The sequence below is a fragment of the Eublepharis macularius genome, chromosome 3 (assembly GCF_028583425.1).
Source record: "Eublepharis macularius isolate TG4126 chromosome 3, MPM_Emac_v1.0, whole genome shotgun sequence".
NCBI lineage: Eukaryota > Metazoa > Chordata > Lepidosauria > Squamata > Eublepharidae > Eublepharis > Eublepharis macularius.
Window position 1 is genome coordinate 72,236,890 of NC_072792.1, and position 21,585 is coordinate 72,258,474.

At 42.1% G+C, this 21,585-nt stretch overlaps 1 protein-coding gene across 1 annotated transcript in view; it reads left to right on the forward strand.

Moving 5' to 3' along the window:
* Positions 1-21,585, forward strand: part of PHEX (phosphate regulating endopeptidase X-linked) — a 177,050-nt gene that overhangs the window by 39,511 nt on the left and 115,954 nt on the right. The window contains exons 7-11 of the mRNA XM_054974975.1: positions 3,461-3,577; positions 6,371-6,454; positions 6,773-6,918; positions 18,339-18,432; positions 21,122-21,250. Coding sequence (XP_054830950.1) covers positions 3,461-3,577; positions 6,371-6,454; positions 6,773-6,918; positions 18,339-18,432; positions 21,122-21,250 — 570 coding nt within the window. The remainder of the gene's footprint in view (positions 1-3,460; positions 3,578-6,370; positions 6,455-6,772; positions 6,919-18,338; positions 18,433-21,121; positions 21,251-21,585) is intronic.

The window sequence follows — 21,585 nt, forward strand, 5'->3', positions numbered from 1 at the left end:
TTTCTGAGCACAGTTTAAGGTGTTGTCTTTGACATAAAGCCCTACATTCCTTGAGATCTGGGTATCTAAAGTACTTCTTTCCCCATGTAAACTTGATCCTTCTTTAAGGTCTTAACCATAGGCCCATGCCCAGGTAAGATGAGGTAGGTGGCAACTAGGAAAAAAGCCTTTTCAATCTTGGCCATCCAGTTGTGGAATGCATTCTCCAGGTACAATTGCAAAACTCACTGTGCAATCCTAAACAAAGTTATACCCTTCTAACTCTGCCGGTCAATTGTTTAGAAGAGTGTAACTCTGCTTATGATGGCACAGTCATTCTCTGCTCTTGTTAAGGCACTATGTTAGCCCATTTTGCTCTTAAATTGTGTTTCTGCTATTCTCCTGTTTAGGGCTTGGATTGTATTCTTTTATTGCTGATCATAGACTCATAGAATCACAGGGTTGGAAGGGACCTTTAGGGTCATCTAGTCCAACAGCCTGCAAAATGCAGGAAATTCCCAAATACCTCCCCTCCCACCCACACAGTGATCCTTACTCCATGCCCAGAAGATGGCAAAACTCCATCAGAATCTCTAGCCAAACTGGCCTGGGGAAATTTGCTACCTGATCTCAATGTTGCAATCAGCCTTACCCTGGGCATGTAAGAAGGGGACACAAGAACTAAGCACTGATGTAACCCTTCCTACCCTCCCTCTTATGATCTGCCTAGGTTTACAGAATAAGCATAGCTATCTGGTGGCCATCTAGCCTCTGCTTAAAAACCTCCAAAGAAGGAGAGGCCACCACCTCCGGAGGAAGTCTGTTCCAATGAGGAACTGCTCTGTCAGGAAGTTCTTCCTAATGTTTAGTCAAAAACTCTTTTGATTTAATTTCAAGCCATTGGTTCTGGTCTGACCTTCTGGGGCAGCAGAAAACAACTTTGCACCATCCTGTACATGACAGCCCTTCAAGTACTTGATGGTTATCATATCACCTCTCAGTCGTCTCCTCTCCAGGCTAAACATACTGAGCTTCTTCAACCTTTCCTCATAGGACTTGGTCTCCATACCCTTCACCATCTTCATTGCCCTCCTCTGAACATATTCCAGCTTGTCTATATGCTTCTGAAAATGTGGTGCCCAATACTGAACACAGTACTCTAGGTGAGGTCTAACCAGAGCAGAGTAGAGCAATATCATCACTTTGCGTTATCTGGACACGATACTTCTGTTGATACAGCCCAAAATCACATTTGCCTTTTTAGCTACCATATCACACTGCTGACTCATGTTCAGTATATGGTCTACTAAGACCCCTAGATCCTTTTCACGCATACTATTGCCAAGACAAGTCTCCCCCATCCTATAATTATGCATTTGATTTTTCCTACCTAAATGCAGAACTTTGCATTTATCTCTGTTGAAATTCATTTTGCTTGTTTTAGCACAGTTTTCCAGCCTGTAAAGATAATTCTGTATCCTGCCTCTGTCTTTGACCATATTTGATGCCCCTCCCAATTTAGTATCATCTGCAAATTTAATAAGCATTCCCTCTATTCCTTCATCCAAATAATTTATAAAAATGTTGAAGAGGACAGGTCCCAGGATTAAACATGGGCATGAACCAAAAAAAACCCGGACCACGTGATTCATGGTTCGTAGCATTCCACGGAACCTCAAACCACGAACTTCCAAACTTTTCCCAGTTTGTGGTTCATGTCATTTCAATCACCCTGCACCGGCTGCTGAAGCCAGTGTGAGCATTTGAAACAGACAGCCCCTTTCTCCTGCTGCCCGGGCAGCAGGAGAATGGGGCTATCAGTTTCACAGACCCCGTGCCAGTTTCAGCCGATGGGCTGAATCCAGTGCGGGGTCTGTGAAACTCTTTTCCTGCTGACTGGGCTGTCAGTTTCACAGACCCCACACTGGAACCGGCGTGGGGTCTGTAAAACTGACAGCCCGGGCAGCAGGAAAAGAGGATGTCAGTTTTATAGACCCAGCACCAGTTCCAGCGTGGGGTCTGTGAAATTGACAGACCCAACGGGTCGGTAGTTACCCAGATCCTCCTTTCCCCCCTTCTTGAAGATGGGGACAACATTTGCCTGCATCCAATCTTCTGGCAACTCATCTGTTCCCCAAGAATTCTAAAAAATAATGGGCAGAGACTCAGAAATTACATACATGAATTCTTTTAGTACTCTTGAATGCAATTCATGTGGCCCTGAAGACTAAGTTTCATTCAAAGACACTAGGTGTTTATGTACTACCTCTGTCGATCCCAGGCTGTAACTCCCTTCCCCTGTGTGTGTTCTGTTTTTGCCATGTTGAGCACCATTTCCCTCAAGGGAGAAGACTGAGGAAAAGTAGGAATTTAGCAGTTCTGCTCTCTCTTTATCACCTGTTACAATTTCACTTTCTTGTCCCTGCAATGGGCCTACCATGTCCTTGCTCTTTTTCTTACTTTGATGATAAGCAAATAACCCTTTTTGTTGTTGGTTTTAGCATCTCTTGCTAGCCTAAGCTCATACTGAGCTTTAGTGTTTCTAACATTCTCCCTACAAGCATTGGTTATTTGTTTATATTCCTTCTTGGTTATAAGGCCCTCCTTCCATTTCCCAAATGAGTCTTTTTTATTTCTCAATTCATTAGAAAACTGTTTATGGAGCCATCTTGGTTTCTTTAGGCTCCTCCCATTTTTCCTTCTCATAGGAATCATTTGCGATTGTGCCTTCAGTATTTCATCTTTAAGAAACCCCCACCCCTCTTGAGCTCCCTTCTCCTTAAGTATTTCTGACCATGGGATTCTATCCAGCATAACTTTCAGTTAGTTGAAATTTGCTTTCCTGAAGTCCAACCTATATGCCTGACTATGTACAGCTTTTCCCTTCCCCAGGACTGTAAATTCCAAAATTACATGGTCACTGCTATCCAGGGTGCCCGCTACTTTCACCTCATCAACCAGTTCTTCCCTGTTGGTGAGAATCAGGTCCAAGATAGCAGAACGCCTTGTCTCCACTTTCAGAAAAATGAAGTTGTCAGCAAGACAAGTCAGGAATTTATTTGACCTTTCATTTTTAGCAGAATTTGACTTCCAACAGATATCCGGGTAATTAAAATTTCCCATGACTACTGTGTCCCAGCTCTTTGTGAATTGTAGAATTTGTTCTAGGAGTTTCTCATATAAGTCCTCTGCCTGGCTTGCTGGTCTACAGCAGACCCCTACTATAATATCACTATTATTTCTTACTGTTTTTATTTTTACCCAGTGACTTTCAACTGAACTTCCATGCTCAGATACATATATTTCCTCACAAGTATATTTCTCCGTTATATATAATGCTGCTCCTCCCTCCTTCCTTACTTGTCTATCTCTTTTGGTCATTTAATTTTCATGTGTTATTGGTGTGCAGTATGATCTTTATTGGGGCAAATCTTAATTTGTTTAGAACACTGTAATCAATGGAACTCTTCTCCCATTTCAGTGCAGAGATGCCTTGTTACAATTTATGGTGGATACCGCTGTGCTTTTGGGTGCCAATGCTTCTCGTGCAGAGCTGGACATGAAGTCTGTGCTTAAACTGGAAGTAAAAATTGCTGAGGTTAGTGCCTTTCTAAAATATGTATTTTCAGCTACACTGGTGACAGCCAGCATGTCTGTAGGGGTTGGGAGCAGAAGGACTGTAGGGGCTACTGTTTAACATTGTTCACTCTCAGGTCAGTAATGAGTGCAAGTGAATGTATATTTCAAGAGGAACAGGGGTGGGTTTTCAACTACAGGGCAAGCTCTGCTGAGCATCCATTTGTTCTTCAACAGACACAAGTATAACTTCTAAATTAAATTATATTAGAAAAAAGATGGAGAAAAAATATGTATAGTCCCTCCCCCATTCTTTGGACAGTGTTGTCCCTTTAGTTTTGTTTTTTCTAAATGCAGGAATGGTTTTATGTGCTAGTATTTACAGAGTGCTTTTTTAAAGGTTTATTTTCACTGCTTATTTGAAATGTGCGATGAAAGGGGTTGGGTTTGTAAGCCAGTCAGTGCAGTTCAATGCACAGTGTTTGAGTAACTGTAATTGGAATCTGTGTAACAGGATGGAAACCAGATGTTATTAAAGATGTAACAAATGAGACTAGAATTAAGAACTGTTACTAATGTGGGCTGGTGAGTTTCTATGAAGTTTAATATTGGAATATTGAACCCCAAACAGAGGAATGCCTTTGGACACTGGTACAAGGGAAGAGGAATATGCATATGCAAAGTTCTTCAGGCCAATGATAAAGTGAGCTCCATAATCCCTCCAGCTGGTCAGAGGTTATGTAGTGGACCAATAGTGCAGTATAATTTTCCTTTCCCTGGTTGTTTTCACAACTCCAACCCATATGGAATTTGAGAGAGGACCTAACTAACTACACAACAGACATGGATAATTATGTAAAATTTCCAAAGCCATTCAAAGTTTCATTTACTTCATATTTTTCAACTGACCAAATTTTTGGAGTAGCAAGGGCAGCCATGTGCCATCAATTATCAATGGTAACAAAATTTGGAGTAGGCTTCTATGACGTAAGCCTGACGCAATCCCCCATCTGTGAAGCAGATTTTCCCTCCAAAACTGTCAGGATTGCTTGCTGTGGCTGGGCAGCCTCTGGTAATATGTCTGTGGGTATTAGGGTTATCTGTTTATAGCTTATATCCCAGCACAAATATTTGGTAGGGGAGATGCTAGAGCCCATGTCCTCTTCAAATGAAATGGCACTAAAGGCTGAGTAAAGTTCAAAAGGAAAACAGCAGGTTTATTAAACAGGCAGGGTTGGTATATAGGTAGGCAGGGAAAGAAAAGTTGTGGTAAACTTTGATTGGAGAACAGAATAATTCACAAGCATTAGGTGTAATAATATTCTTAAAGCTTAGTTCCAGTAGTCACAGATCTTAAAAGTGAGAGGTTGGTAGTTTAAGCCTTAGGTTGCATTAAAAACGTTTGTTCATAGATTTCACTTTACAGCTTAGGTGTTTGGATGTCAATACAGCACTCTATACACTTTACATCAGACCCAGAGTCCTCCTCAAAGCACACTGGGCAGGAATTATTCTTCTCCAAAAGACACAACCCTGATCACTTGGCTGAAGGGGAGTCTCCTTTCCTACCCACTTCCTCTTCCAACAACACATCCCCAGTTCTATCTTGTCTGTGTAAATCAGTGTTGGCTTTCACATGTAAGAATTTTAATGAAAAGCCTTCTTTAAATCTAAAGTTGTCCCAGTTAGGGCAAACTTTCCCTTTTTCCTTTCACAGAGGATTATTAGTCTGACCCTCTTTGTCAGACACAAAACTTCAACTCTTTCAACAATTCTGTTAGCACTAATTGTTACCTTTTTATTGGTCAATCACAGGGCGGGGGGAGTAGCCTGTCAATCATCCTCCCTTGCCACAGTTTTTTAAATCAACCCTTTACTTCCACTCTCTGTGTGCTGCACTTAGTAATCCTTTCATTTAAAAGCCCATTCTGTCACAGCTTCCTTTTAATGGAATGATAAATTGTGACAACAGCCTCAATAGTTCACAAGGATTCCTTTGCAATACATCGGTCAGTTAGTTCTCTAGAACTGCCTGGCCCTACAATATATTTGAAGTAGTTAGGAATTAAAACTGGAATGAATGGATGAATGACTAGATAAATCTAGATAAAATGAAACATTTACTATAGAATTACATGAAGCAAAATGTAGTCAAAATATTTAAATATAGAAGGGGATCTTAGCTAATTATCTCTCCCTATATGTTCCCCGGAGGTCGCTTTGATCAGCTACTAAGAACTTGCTGATGGTCCCTGGCCCCAGGGAGGTCCGCCTGGCCTCTACCAGAGCCAGGGCCTTCTCAGTTCTGGCTCCGACCTGGTGGAACTCTCTGTCTGAGGAAACTAGGGCCCGGCAGGATTTGTTATCTTTCCGCCGGGCCTGCAAGACGGAGATGTTCCACCAGGCATTTGGTGGGGGCTAGGCTGTCCTCTCGCCGGCCATACCACTGAAGACCTTCCACCACCCATGCAGGACAATGCTATATTTTAATATTTTATACCCGCCAATTTTAATTGTTTGATATGGTGTTTTAATGTTTTTATAATGTTTTTATTGTTTTAAGCTGCTGTTAAACTGCCCTGAGCCCGTCTGACGGGGAGGGCGGTCTAGAAATGCGATTAAATAAATAAATAAATAAATAAATAAATAAATAAATCTAATAATGGATTTTGAGGATCTTATTTTCTTGAAATCAGAATAATTTACTGCTATTAGGACATAGTTTCCAACAAGGATAAATAAATTTGTGATGTTACCCAAACCACTGTAGATATTTCAGGGAAGATAATAATTTGTTTGCATTTGTATTCTGCAGATAATTGTTCCACATGAGAATCGAACCAGTGAAGCTATGTACAACAAAATGAACCTATCAGAACTTAGCACTATGATCCCACAGGTTGGTTGAAGTTAATTGGAAAATGACTGTATCAATGCCAATTGGACTGTGTAATTACCTTTTCAAAATGAAAGATTCTTCAGATATGCATAAGATGGCAATTTAAATAAAATTAGTAGAAACAGGTGTTCAACTATTATTATTTTAAATGCAGCTACATTTTTATTTATGTTACAAAATATTTATGCTGTTGTGATCTTTATGATCTTCTTGAAATAAGCAAAGCTTTTGTCATTTAGCTAACTGTAGGCAAAAATAGTAGAAGCTTTCCCCCCCTATTTGTAAGATACAATAACTGTGTCTTTATTTGTTTTTCAGTTTGATTGGCTGGGGTATATCAAGAAGGTGATTGACACTAAACTCTATCCTCACCTTAAGGATATAGATGCTTCAGAAAATGTGATTGTTCGTGTGCCGCAATACTTCAAAGATTTGTTCAGAATACTAGAAAGTGAAAGAAAAAAGTAAGCATTTCCAGTATGTTGTGTAACTGCTCAAAATAATTCCTGTTTTTGAGTAAAATGTTCATGTATTGAACAATACACTTTTGAGAACCCATAGTTTCCAACTGGAATATGATGCTCACAGTTATTTCTGCCATTAAGTTCACATAATAACAACCTTGGTGACCCTATGAGGGCAGAAAGGAGGGATTAAAATCTTATAAATAAATAAATAAATGAGTGGTTTGAATGGACAGATAAAGGAACTCATTGCTACTGACTCCATGAAATAAGAAGCAATGGCTTCTGCCTGGCTGGAATATTCTTTTGACAATTTCTGTTATTTCTAAGGTTTAATACGTTGCCTCATTTTTCACTATTTATGGCTCAGTTAAATCACAGATTTCCCCCCTATTTATCTAGCATCTTTAAAGTGCAAAGTACTGGTTTGTCTTAACTATTGCCTTTTCTTGAAGCGTATCTTTTCTTCCTAATGGGGACCCAAAGTGCCTTACATCATTCTCTTCTGCGTTTTGTCCTCACAGCAACCCTGTGAGGTAGGTTAGGCCAAGAATGTGTGAGCTTCAAGTGGGGGCTCGAATGTGGGTCTTCCAGTTCCTAGTCTAACCACCACACCACACTGGCTCTCATTTTTTCATCCCGCCCCCCCCCCTCATAATTCTGTTAGCGGGATCAGTTGGAAGGATATACTTTTGTTAGTATGTATGAAATGAATCCACATGCCATAATAGAGGAATCATAGACTTAGAAGGGGTTGATGTAGAGATCCACAAAATTTGTGAGGACTGTAGCTCTTCAAGATTGAGATGGTGTGCTAGTTTTTTTATGTGCAGGAATATTTGGGGGGAATTATGAGGAGGCCTATTAAAACACATCCCCTTCTTATCTGCATTCTAAAGCAGAAGAAGGCTACACCATGAGAATTGGGAGAAAAAGTCTAAACCTCTCATCTTATACTTTGATGGCACTGCACAATATTCTGTACATGCCAGCCTACACTACTGCCCTCAGCCTAGGTGCCTTTACCTGAAATGAAAAGCCATTATTAAAGGTGTTGCTGTTGCCCCTGAGATATGAGGCAACCCTGTGTGATCATTGCTGACTGAAGCTTTGAACTTGCAGGTTGCATCTTGTAATATGTACTCTTAAACATATGAACACAGGAAGCTGCCTTGTAACAAATGGGTTTGGTTTGTTTTTCTGCTCTGACAATGGCTTTCTAGGATCTCAAGTACAAAAAAGACTTTTTCAACACCAGCTACCTGACATCCTGTGATTGAACCAAGGACTTGAATGAAAGCATGCACTATACTACTGAGCCTCAGCCCATTTCCATACTATTTCTTCTTTGGAATTATAAATCCAGTTTTCTGTAATTGAAAACATACTATTAAGAAATTGAGAACTGAGAATGTTGCCATGGAATGTCCTGATTTCTTTGGAACAATGTTTCCCTTAAAAATGATGAAATGAAACATTATTCTGGCTCTTCTCAGACAGAACTGCATTTGTATTTTATTTACAATTCAGTCAAATAGGAAACACAAGGAATTACATAACTTATAAAGTTTCCAATTTAGCTTTGCAGATAACATGAATAAAATGTGAAGATTGAGGTACCTGAATTTATTTAATCCAACCATTTTTGATTCTGCCAATACTTAAGGCAAAGTATCACCCCACCCCCCGAATGGTTTTCTGTTTTTAAAATGTTATAAAATATTAGGGGTGTTGTCAGCAGAGCCAGTTTTTGCCAGCTGTGTTTTTTCCCTATGAAAACAAATTCAAGTACTAATTTTAGTCATTAGAAATGAGGATTAAAAGATTTTAATTTAATAATAACCTTATATTGCTGTATTTTACTTTTATTCTATGATTTTAATGCTCCTATTTTAGTTATTTCATTTATGTAAAAAAATCATTTTCTCAATACAAGGGTAACCCTTTCCTGTAGAGATGGGCACGAACAGGAAAAAAAAAATGATGTTCGTTGTTCATTGCCATCCGCGAACAAGGATTCATGAACATTGGACATGACATATTCACGAACATGTTCGTAGTTGGAGGTTCATGGGAGCCAGAACGGTCCCCTTGGGACTTAGCTGAACTTGAGCCGGGGAAAGGAGAGTCCATGGGTCTCCTCCTTTCATGTCATTTTCACAGTGGCAAAAACTGGACTGTCTGCTGGAAGCTAATTGAGGAGTTACAAACTGACCTTACCAATGTCCAACACCCACCAAATTTGCAGGGGACATAGTCCTCACTGTACTCTGAAGACACCCCCCCCCCCAAGTTTCAGAGAGATTGCACTCCGGGAAAGGCATGATACATGGGTCTTCCCCCTTTCATGTCATTTTCTGTTTACAGTGGCAAAAACTGGACTGTCTGCTGGAAGCTACTTTGAGGGGTTACAAGCCAGAAGGAAAGCCAGAAGGAGTTCAGACAGAGTTCAGACAGTCCATGCCTATATTGCCAGAGGAATTGATTGAAAGGTGCCAGACTGTCTGGCTTTATGAATGGCTGACGAACGCCACAAAGAGGGCTTGGAATGAACGCATGTTCGCTGGGAATGGGGCCTCATGAACAGCTTGCTCACGAACAGTGGAATGGGCTGTTCGTGGCTTTTTTTCATATTGCTGTTTGTGCCCATCTCTACTTTCCTGGTCTCAAGAGCAGGCAGGGATATATATTTTCTTTACTGAGGCTTCATGAACTGGAGTTTATTTGTGATGGGCATGAAGTCAGTTTATTGTCAGGTTTTCACAATCTTCCCTCTACCTCCTATGTCATCCTCCTCCCATTGTGTGTCATGCCAGGAATGGAAGTCCAGGGTTGTTACTTGGAAAGAAACTAACCTCTGTCCATTCAGGTGCCTGCATTTGTGACAGCAAATTGGAGTTAGACTGAAGACTTTCTTTTTCAGCCTCAATATACCATGAAAAGAGAGAGGGAGCATGGAAACAATGTGTAAGCCAAGTTCATGCTTATTACAAATAAACCTGGATGCAGTTTGCATGGAATGGCTGTCCAAAGTCTGTTGAAAGTCTCCCAACAGAAGACAAAAATGTTCCTGTCATGGTGACACTTGGAACGACTCAAAAAGCAATAATACAGCTTTCTAAGTCTCAACACAAACACTGGGGACAGGGCCTAGTTAATTGCAGCTTTTTTACGGATCTAAAAACCATTAATTTATTAATTGGTATGAGGAAAATTAAAATTACAGCCTTAATGTTATACAGACTACCGTGATATTCTAAACTGCAGTGTTCTCCCCAGGAATATGGGCCTAGTACTGTTCTATTAAATCATTGCAAATAGCATCAGCTCACAACATTTTTATGGAGTTGATATGTCATTGGAAATTTTTTATGTGTAAAAGGCTAATACTGCCAAAAAGCTTAAAGAAAAATGCGCCATTTTACTGCAAGTGCTGAGTCTGAAAATGTGTTTTTAATGTCTCTGAGCATTAGTGTTAAGAAGAGAGCCAGCTATGCCGAAGCTTCAGGTGAATAACAGTGAACCACAAAAGTGTCACTAGATTTTGTATAAACGGCAGTGTTCTCAGATGCTTAATTTCTAAACTGGAAGGCTTAAAACCCATTTGGCAGTCTCATGCTACCCCTGGAAACTCTAATTCCATCTGTAGGTAAATTTATGCCAGAATAAATCACTTTGTTTTATGGTCCCACAAGAGTGTTTGTTTTCCCATATACATAGAGATTGATGGTGGTAACTTACTGTTGAAATGGAAGGCACTCTTTGGTATATTGCTCAAATGGCCCTCTATTATCCGTTGACAAGTTAGATTGAGTGTTATAATGAAAAAAGGACTTCAAGGCTGGCCCCTACTTGCTTTGGCACACGTTGTCATGAGGTGGAAGAAATGCTTAATACACCATCTGGTCTGCTTATGGACCATTTTGACCCAGTTACAGTGATAGATATTGACAGGATCTTGGCATCTGTGAAGGCCACTACTTCTACTCTGGATTGTTTCACATCTTGGCTGCTAAAATTGTATAAACACTACATAAATGAGCCCTCGATGTTTATCATAAATCAGTCACTAACTCAAGGCACCTTCCCCTGGCCACTCAAAGAAGCGGTTATGCACTTGCTACTTAAAAAAACATCCCCAAGAAATACATGATGTAGTCACTTATTGCCCCATCTCTAATATGCCCTTTCTAGGCAAAGTGATTGAAAGAGCAGTAGCGACCAACTCCAGGCCTTCTTGGATAACTCTTGTGCTCTAGATCTTTTTAGTGGATGACCTCTGTCTGAATGAAGACAAAGGTCATGCTTCTTTGTTGCTCCTCCTGGATCTACCTGTAGCCTTTGACTCAGTAGATTATGCCTCTTGAAGCATTTGGAGGCTGAAGTGGGTATCAGGAGATGTGCCTTCAACTGACTTAAATTATTCCTCATGAAACAGACTGTTTCATGTTGAAGCCAGCTATTTCAGTATGGGAACTACAGGGCACACTCTTATCCCTCAATCTATTCCACCTTTATGTAAAGCCATTTGGAAAAATAATTCATAGCTATGGAATTGGATGTCATTATTAATATGCAGATGACACCAAACCCCCGCTGCAGAAAGTTGCTGTGTTGCTGTGAATTTAAAAAGCAAAAAAGGTTTACTGGTTCATAAGAAATTTTTTAAAGGGCTGTAAGAGCTGAATATGTAGAAAAAATATAGAATCTTAATATGTAGAAAAGAATTACCAGAACAATAATGTGTTCATTCCATTAAAATATATTAAAACCAAAAAACAATACAAAATAAATAACACGATGGGCAGTGCAATCTAACCCTTGCTTTGGCACCATTGTACGCTCGCCTGTGTATCTGTGGTACAGTTCATTCTTTCCCAAAGGACTTTCAGGAGACAAATACGCTGGTAGGCCAGCTTGACCAACCACAGCCAGCAGTGCACACTCTCTCGTTTCCCTGGCAGCATCCATCAGTTGCAGGGCAGTTGCTGTTGACAGTCCCGTGAGTGGCAGGCAAAGGTGAAGCCAAAACATGTGCCATGATTGCCACTGCCTGCCAATGCTACTTTCCTCCCCTGTAAAGAGCAGGTCACAGGGCACAAAAAGATGCTTGTGCTCAGGGTGGATAAAAATCAATGATTTTTTTAAAAAAATCAAAAAAATCAGATTTTTTTGATTTAAATCGGATTTTTTTTATTTAAATCGGATTTTTTTAAATAAAATGCTTTTTGAGGAAAATATATTACCATCCAAAGGTTATTTCATCATGAAATAAAGATTAGTTTTTAATTATGTAGAATAAGGCTGTATATGTTTAATTTTTTTGGTAAATAAATTCCATTAATCCATTCACAATGCCATGCTCTTTCAGAGGTTTTTGTAAGATTATTGGGCAGTTTCTCTGCCTACAAGATATTATCACAGATGCTTGGTTTTGCAGTTCTCAAAACTGAATTTGTGTCAGCTCAGCAGAGATCACATGCCTCTTCTTCACAGCAAAAATGTTATAACATGAACAGAGTTGAGAAAAAGACCTTAAAGACAATGCTGCAAATGTATCCAAGATGAGAAGAAATTTAGAAAAGCAGGAAGGGAATACAAAGCTAATAACATATGGTTGCAGTACTCATTTGCTGCACCTCTTAGCCAAAGACTTAAGTGTTCCAGAAATAAAGACTAATGTTGTTGAAATTGCTAAATACTTCCGTAACAATCATTTTGCTGCAGCAGCTCTGAAAAGGATGGGTGGAACCAAGCTAACGCTCCCACAAGATGTTAGATGGAACTCTGTGGTGGACTGTTTTGAGCAGTATATCAAGAACTGGCCGATTCTGATGACAGTTTGTGAACAATCTTCATCTACTTGCATATTAAAGTTATACCAGCAAGAATTAGTCTTTATGTAGAAAACTATGATTTAAATCAATCCTTACTGACTAGTGATTTAAATCGTGATTCAAATCGTGATTTAAATCAGTTTGATTTAAATCAAATCCACCCTGCTTGTGCTCACCATGCCACAACAGAGGCAACTACTTCGAGAGGCACCCTCCCTTGCTCGGGAGTGTGTGTGTGTGTGTGTGCGCACACACACATCCAAGTGGCAGATAAGGCACCCACCCCATTGCTTGCAAGGGCCAAGCTGGAAGTGAGAGTGCCTCCCATTTTCAACCTCCCCGCTGCCACTCTGAGACACACGCTCCTTAATCCCGAAGAAGTAAAGCCAGAAAGGCAGCGGAACCCAGAAATCCATGGCCAGTGTTGAACCCACCTTGGAGCCAGGAGAGGCTGCTTCCAAGAGACATGCCAGGCAGGATGGGAGACCCCTCTGTAACTCTGATGTCACCTGCAGCTACTTGGGACCAAACAGAGAATATCATGCTGATGAGCATGGCTCCATGAAAAGGCACTGGGATATCATGCTTGGTGCTTGTGGTGTGAACCTCACTAGAGCAGGGTGAGGGGAGAGGTGGGCTAAAGCCCTGGGTCTGACCCTCTCCTCTGCAAACAGCAAAAGGGAGAGCTGTCTGGCCTTGCTGATGAGGTGTCTTTGAGATCCATTGGTTTGGCTGGCACATGGTTCCACAATCTCCTCCTGCTACATCCTTGCATCTTTGCATCAACCTTGCCCTGTCCCCCCACACACTACTCATATGCCTGGCTTATCAGATGCCAGCAGTGCTGTGGGAGAGTGTGACACCTCTTTAGAACCACCCACCCAGCAGACACACATAGCTAACACTCCACCCTGCTCCCAGCAATGGGTCTGCGGGGAAGAAGAGTGGGAGGGAAGCTAAGTGGGGCTGCAACCTTCAAGGTGTCACTGGAACGCTGCACTTGTTTGCAGCAGAACATCTTTGGGGCCACTCCATTCTTACCAGTCTGGAGCTAGAGACCATCCTCTGGGATGTGCGAAGGGGCAGCCTTATAGGGAAGTGAAAGATGTGGGGAGGGGTTGGGTTGGAGAAGAGCATGGACCAAGTGTCATCCACAGAGAAGCAGACAGGGAGAGAGCTGTTGTACAACACAGACTTTATTGAACTGCCAAAAGTGAGGAGGATGTCTGGACTCAGGTTGCTAACTCCTCTCATCTAGAGTAGCAACTGTGCCTTTATGTGCTGCTATCAGAGCTGGAAGAGCCCTTCCTTGTGCTGCTTTCTTGGGAGCAAGGCTGAGTTGTAGGCTGCTTGGGAAACCACTCTTGGAGTCAGGCTGAAATAGCAGTCATACAGGATTATTGGGGGCATAAACAGCCATGCTCCCAAGCTTCCCTGATGGGTAACCACCTACCTGAACAGGAAACAGAGACATGTGCAGTAAGAGGGAGGAGCTTGGCCTTGCACAAGCTACAGCTTGGTCTGCTGTGCCTTGTGAAAGTGTCCATGGCCTGGGGGGGGGGGGGGTAAGGTGGCCCCACAAATGCAAGTGCTGCTGGCAACCAGAGGATGACTGCCCCTCTGGCAATAAAGTGCTCTTTGACTGCATCAGACTGTTCTGCTGCTGCTGTGGCAGCATAGAGCTCTGATCTTGTGAGGGAAACAGTCCAAGGGTTACATGGCTGCCATCACAGAGAAGTTAGCCAGCACCCAGTCACCCCAAACCATGGCCCAAGGGCAGAGAGTGAAGTCAAGGAAGTCTGACACAGCTCTGTCAAGCAGGGCTGCCTCTTTGTCAGGCTGGGCCATGGTACCTCAAGGGTAGGGGATGCCCTCCTTTCTATGATGCAGCCTCGTTTGTGGAGGCCAGCATTTGAGGGAAAGTACTTGCTCATGTGTGAGAGGAATGGGGGAGGGAGCCAACTCCCTAGCTACCTCTTACTTGTAGGTGCATCCTTGCCCCCTCCAGCTGAGACTATGGAGAGGTGTTATCTGTTAGGGAACTTGAATAGGAGATGTTAGACATTTTGGCCTTAGCTCTCCTCCTATATGTAAGAGGAAAGTGCTCGCTTGTTACATTTTGTAAAGTGTCCACTGTGTGCTCTTTCCCTGTCACCAAGTTGCTGATCTGCCTCTCATTCTAAGTCCCAGCGGCAGAGGGTTCTTGTGCTGAGCCTCGTGCTGCGCCCCTACTTACCCAGTGAATGGGAGCCTCAGCTGGAGTTTTTGTAGAGTGGGGGGACTGTGATTGGGTGCCAGGAAGGGGGCTCAGCTGCTGCCAGGGCACGAGCAGATTGGTTGTGGCTCTAGTTGGCATCCTGTGTTCCTTTGGACTGTTTGGGCTGGGCTGTGCATGGGGGCCAGCAACCAACTTCTCCTGTAACATGGGCACCTATGGGCTATGCCTCCTTTTTTGTCGCATAACTTTCTGCCATTGTTGGGGGTGTTCTCAAGGCTGGAATGGCTTATTCAACTTTTAGTCTACTCTCCCTGCAGGTCTTAGTTAGCTTAGGGAGCTAGGATCTGCCCTGCCCTGCCCCCTGGCCTGCTGGTGCGAGTTACACTCAAGATCCACCAGCTCCTGGCCACAACGGCCCCTCATTTGTGGGAAATCCGGGCAAAGCAGCACTTGGGCTCCCCACCATCATAAGTGGGGTTTATGACAGCGTACCAGCCAGATACACCATTGTATTTCCTAGTTAACTTCCAGAGCACTCCCCCCACCCAGGATTGAACTGTTAGTTTAGCTATCATTCAGATCAATATACAGATTATAATTAAACATTATAATGAACATTAATAAAATTAATAACTGGAAACCAAAGATAATTTAATTTGTTTTATTCCTCAGCTGATCCAGTCTCATATGTATAGTCATTTCCACCATTTCCCTTTCTGAAATAGTGGGCAAATTTTGTTCACCACTGGAAAGCCCAGGCACTTTCCACGATCAAAGATTCTAGATCATATCATAAATTCATAATAAGAGCTGCAGCAGGTGTAAAATGATGTAAATTGTAGGATTTATTTCTGTTTGGTGACAATTTTAAAATGTTTAGTTCTTATGTTAAGAGTCAAGCAGGTAAATTATAATGTTGTAAGTGATCTGTTTCTGCTTTGCAGTAGGTTGGCCCAAACAGAATTGCATGTTTATTAATTATCGATTACATTTGTATCCAACCTTTCTTCTGTTGTGGCACTGAAGGTAGCATGCGCAAGGTTCTGAGGCCCATACCTGCTCATTCTGTTTTGATGGTTCATTCAAGGAAAAGAGGCCTGGTTGCACTGACTCAGACTTGATTGCAAACAGCTGCGGAAGAAACTGGCAACAGCTATAACTCCTCCCTTATCTCTGACCAGAAGATGCATTTCCAGTTCCTTAGTGACTAGATACTGTCATTATTGCAGTTCTCTCTATTGTTCAAGATATCTATTTATTCTAACAATTCCTTTAGAATTGCTGTATTGTCAGTTTTCACACCATACCTGGAGCACTCATTATGAGTCACTGATATGTGACTCTCCTGAGGACAATTGTGAACTCATACATTAAAGAGGCAATTTATGTCTTAGTAAATATCTAATTCCCCAAGACTATTTCATATGCATTAGAACAGGCTTATTCTTTATAGTCTAAATAAGCCTGAACTAGACATGGCAGAAAGAGGAGTCCAAACAAGACAGTTCATGAGTATCCAAGTATATTTATTCACCTTATCCTAGTTGAGTGTAAAGCAAGATAGGTGGGTAGAGCGGGTTATTATTACTATTTTTTACAGAAAACATAGCATGCAAGTGAGGAGAGGAGCTTTGTCCCCACATTTTCTTTCATGTTCTGTTGCTTTAACCATTTTTCCTTCTAGTCCGGCTGACTTCTAGCGTTGGAGCCGGGCTTGGAGAGAAATGCTTCAAACAATGGAATACCACAAGGCAAGGAGGAAGGAAGGGCAGAGTTTAGTTCCAGTTACCTATGAGCTCCATTTTCTGTTAAGATTACACCCCAATCTCCACAACGTATGAATGAAAGAACATGTGGATCCTCTCTGTCGTGTCTGACTCCAAGTCCTGACATAGGTTTGGATCCTGCAGAAATTTCTGCTAATGGAAGTGTTATATGTGATTTCTGCCAATTTCTCCCTCCTGTGGCAGAATGTTGACTGTGCCCTCGTGCTGTTCCTTGGGGTCTCCTGTCCAATAGTAGTAGTTTAAAGACCAACAAAGAGTTTCCAGGGTATAAGCTTTCAAGACTCAAGCCCCCTTCATCAAATATGAGTAGGAATGGAGATCTGAGGTTTTTTTATCTCAGAAGGTGGAATGGGTGTTACAAAGAAGTAAAATAGGATGTGGAAACACAATTTGAAATGTAATTAGCTTGATTAGAAGAGGGGAGGAAATGCAGAAAATTAGCATCTGTAGTGAGAGAAGAATCCTATGTCCCTATTCGGTCCATAGGGGCACTATTCTGAATGTGTGAATGAACGCTTTTTCAGCAATCTTCCCTTAATCTCCCCTTGAAGTTTCTCTGTTTGAGGACAGCCATTCTTAGGTCAGCAATGAAATGTCCCAGAAGATTAAAATCTTCTCCCACTAGTTTTTCAGTGTGGTGATTTTTAATGTCAGATTTATGTCCATTTATTTTTTTTTGCATAGAGACTGATCTATTTGTCCAATTTATAGAGTGGAAGTATGTGTTTTGATCTGCAGCAGGAAGGTTGAGGGGAAATTTTGCTCTACTGACAGAAATCCCTTCTGTTATTAAAGATTTTGTGTGGGATCCCACAGAGTGGTATGCCTTGGGGGTGAGAGCCAAAGACATGAAGATTAGATAGAGGTTGACTATGTAACGACCTGAAAAAAATGAAGCTTCCCAGTACTTGCATATTTGCACTTCTAACTTAATGAAGCAGATAACTAGGTACACAACAGCTGTTATTAGTGGTTTTCCAAAGAACAAAGCACTCTATTAGACTGAGATTTTTGGTGTTTAACAAAAATATACCTCCAACAAGAACCTCTTTTTGTTAGTTGTTGTGGGTGAGTTAATTGCTTACTATATAAGTTTGCACCTGCCACACAAATTATTTTGCCAGCACTTGCCAGATTACCAGGATTTGCAAGGTACTTACATACAGTGGTGTTTCATATTTCTTGAATGTAATGCCGTGATATCTGGTGATTCTTATATATCTTTAAACTACAGGACAAAATTCCTGATTTTTGTTGTTGTCAAAGCCTCTCCTTGTAGAAAAGCATTAATGCCACATTGTATCTCCAAATGTGAAATGGCTGAAATATTCTTGAACGAATGATCCCATCATTCAATCACACACAAAATGGCTGTTAACTCGCAGTCTCTTCTGTATAATAGGCTTTTGTCAGTTTGGTCATCGCTCATTGATTTTCAAGGTGAAGTTGCTACCATCACAGGCAGTGCTCTGATCTGAAAAAAAAATCTGTTCATGTATTCATTTATAATATCAGACAGCTGTACATTATAACACATGAGCTTAACTCTCTGACCTAAAGATGTGACTGGTTTGACAGGACTATTGCCAACTACTTGGTATGGAGAATAGTTTGTGCAAGGATATTTAACCTCAGTCGACGTTTCCAATATAGATGGCTGGAATTTTCAAGGGTAAGTTTGAGATGTTTGTATTAATATTGTCACCTGTGACTATGAATCCATTGCTTGTAATTGATATCCAGATGTCATGAATGACTGTAACTCCATTTGGCACTTCTACAACTCAGACTCTTGTGCAGTTGTGTCAGGTGCAGCCTTGCCCGGTGCTGGAGCGTCCGCCGTGTTTCTGTCCACCGGGGTGCCACGCTGCCTTGTTCACTGCCCTGGTTGCTGTCCCAGAGCTGCAGGTTCGGCCCCCAAGGAGGGGGAAGGTCCCCTGACGAGGGGAGGCTCCTGGCCCAGTGCAATGTCTCAGACTTGGGGGGTTAGCCTCTCTCTGAAAGGTACTCTGGCTTGGCTTCCTGCCCCTCCTGGAGCCTGCCCCTTAAGCTCAGGGACTGCACTCCATACTCCTCAGTTTGGGCATGGAGCCTCCTTTTATACCCTTTCCCTCACTACCATCCACACCCTGGTTCCCACCCTCCACCCCTCAGAGACATTCCCAACACCTGAGCCAAGGGTGGCCACAACCCCTTTGTCCCACCCCCCTTCGGCTCCTTTGGGGTCTGATTGGGCACTTCCCCCAGTGTCCTTGCCCCCAGCCCGGTTACTATTTGGGAGCTGGCTGGGGGTTGGCTTGCTGGCCCAGGGATGGGCCAGGCTAGCAGCCAGCCTCTGGAGGCAGGGTCTCACCACCCCTCCCACCTGAGCTGGCTGCACATCTTGCTGCCCCCACCCGGCTGGGGCATGTTTGTGGCAGCCCCGGTGTCTCCCCGGCTGCGCAGAGCCTGTGGCCGCTGCCATGTGCGGCTGCTCGTGGGGCTGGGCCAGATCCTTGGGCCTCCTCACCGCCAGGAATGCCCCCTTTGCAGCTGCGCCTCCCGGCTCCGGGCTTCCTTTGGCCGCCGAGGCGCCTTCTGCAGGGGCGGCCTCCTCCCCTCCCTGCTGGCTCTGGGGCCTCCAGGTGGGTCTCGAGCTTGTGCCCGGTCAGGGTTGTGGGTGGGGCTGTCGTCTGGGCTGGAGTTGAAGGGCCCGACTCTAGACAAGTTGACAGTGGAGATCTGTAGTCATAAGTCTTATAGTTTAGACAATCTATAAACTTGAATTGGAAGCTTTAATAAAAATTAAAGAGTATCACTTGCCCTTCTAGACTTCAGGACACCAGTTCAGGAATCAGTGTGGACTAGATTCCTGACACAGGTTTAAATGTAAATTCCATATCTCTGCCTCCAGGAAGTTAACAAAGTTATCTTTTTGGACATCCAAGTCTTTCTCCCTTTATTTCAGAATCCTGTTTCTGTCAGGCAGTGATTTTCATTTGCTAGTAGCTAAGATATAGAGCAGAGAGAATGTATTAGGTCATTATTTGGGACTTTATAATGAGCTGAATGCAACTGGAAATATGTTAGAGACTGAATAGTTTAATTAATTGTGAGGCTATTTTCAACACTGTGAAGCTGTGTTTAGTTCCATTTGGCTGATGGATGCTGACATTCTCAAAAGGTTTGTCAGAAAGTGTTAATTATGCAAAATCTAGAAGATAGTGATTTCCCCAACATGTTTCTAAAAATTGTTCTATTTGTTACTCTTATGGACATTAATCTCTATGTCAGAAAGGATGTGGGTCTTTAAATATATGAATGGCAAGAGATTGGTGTGTTTTCAGTTATATACATATACTGAAGCTGTTATAGAAACAGGTCCCGGCCCAGATAAACTCGGTCTGCCAATTTTTGGCCAAGCTACACATTATGATTTCTAATGAGTCAGGACTGGCTTTCTTGACTAAATGTTCCCCATACCTCACTATGTTCCTGCCATTAAATGTTCTTATAAATATTAGACACCTGTACCTCTAGCACCTTGCTTCATATGAGAATATGGCAGGCATATGAACAATAGATGTGGGTGCTCTCATTGTTACTTAGCTGCACTGGTGACAATAGTGATCAGCTTGTACTGTTGGTTTCAGCAGGTATCAAGCTACATGATATGATTTCTAACAAGCCTGGTCCAGGTTTCCTGGACCTGACTCACTTTCCCCACAACCGCAGAACAGCTGCTGGGAACGGCATTTGGAAAGACTGCAGGGTCCCATTTTGGTCCAGGAAAATAGCACAGGGGGAGTCCAGAAGCCCCTCATCCCACTGTGCTGTGATCAAAGCTAAATCGGGCTTCAGTGAGGTCAAATTTGGGAGATGCCACATCCATTGATCACATATTTCTGTATTTGTTTATGAAGGCACTACTGGCAAAAGTGTAGGTAAGACGTGATTGCAAGTGCATAGTGAGGTATGTGGTGCACTTAGCTTCCCTCACATGTAAACATTAGAATTGCTTCTCACTTTATAGGTGAACAATGCAAACACCTAACTTAACAAACATGGCTGCCCCATGACATCTAGTTTGGCTCCTAGACACAGCTAATGTGAGTTGGATGAGGATAATTACTTCCTTCTGTATATACCTACTTGTATATGCCTTTAGGATAAACTGAGGTAAACAGAAGATAGATTGGTTATTTAGTAGACCTCTGGTCAATTTCAGGTCTGAACCAGCAAGTTTATTGCTCTGTAACCAAATACTTGATTTAAATAAAAACCCTAATTAATACACACTGGTTGTTTTATTTTGTGAACTTTGCCACAGGTATTTTCTAAAGAAAGCTCATCATAATTTATCAATCTTAAATCAAAAACAGATAATCCAGGGGACGACTTCCTTAGAGGCTCAATGGGATAAATGTGTAAACTTTGTGGAAAATGCTCTCCCTTACGTTGTTGGCAGAATGTTTGTAGATCTTCATTTCCAGGAAGACAAGAGGAAAATGGTAAGTTATTATATATTTTAATGCTTTTAAAATTTGTTCTCTTCTTCCATAAAGTAGACAATTATGGAATGAACTCTTAATCCCCAGTCACTGCAGGATAAACAGTGCAGTCCTAAATAAAGTTACTCTAGTTTAAGCCCATTGAAATTAATGGGCTTAGACTGGAGTAACTGTGCTTAAGATTGGACTATAAGAGCCTCTGAATTGGAAACCAATTCAGGAAGAATCTTGGCAACAAAAAAATGGTGTACTCCAAATGTGATACCTATTGTCAGGTCTGTTGCCCACAGTCCCTCCATATTGCCTACTCTGAGTATATTGCAGTATGTTCTCAT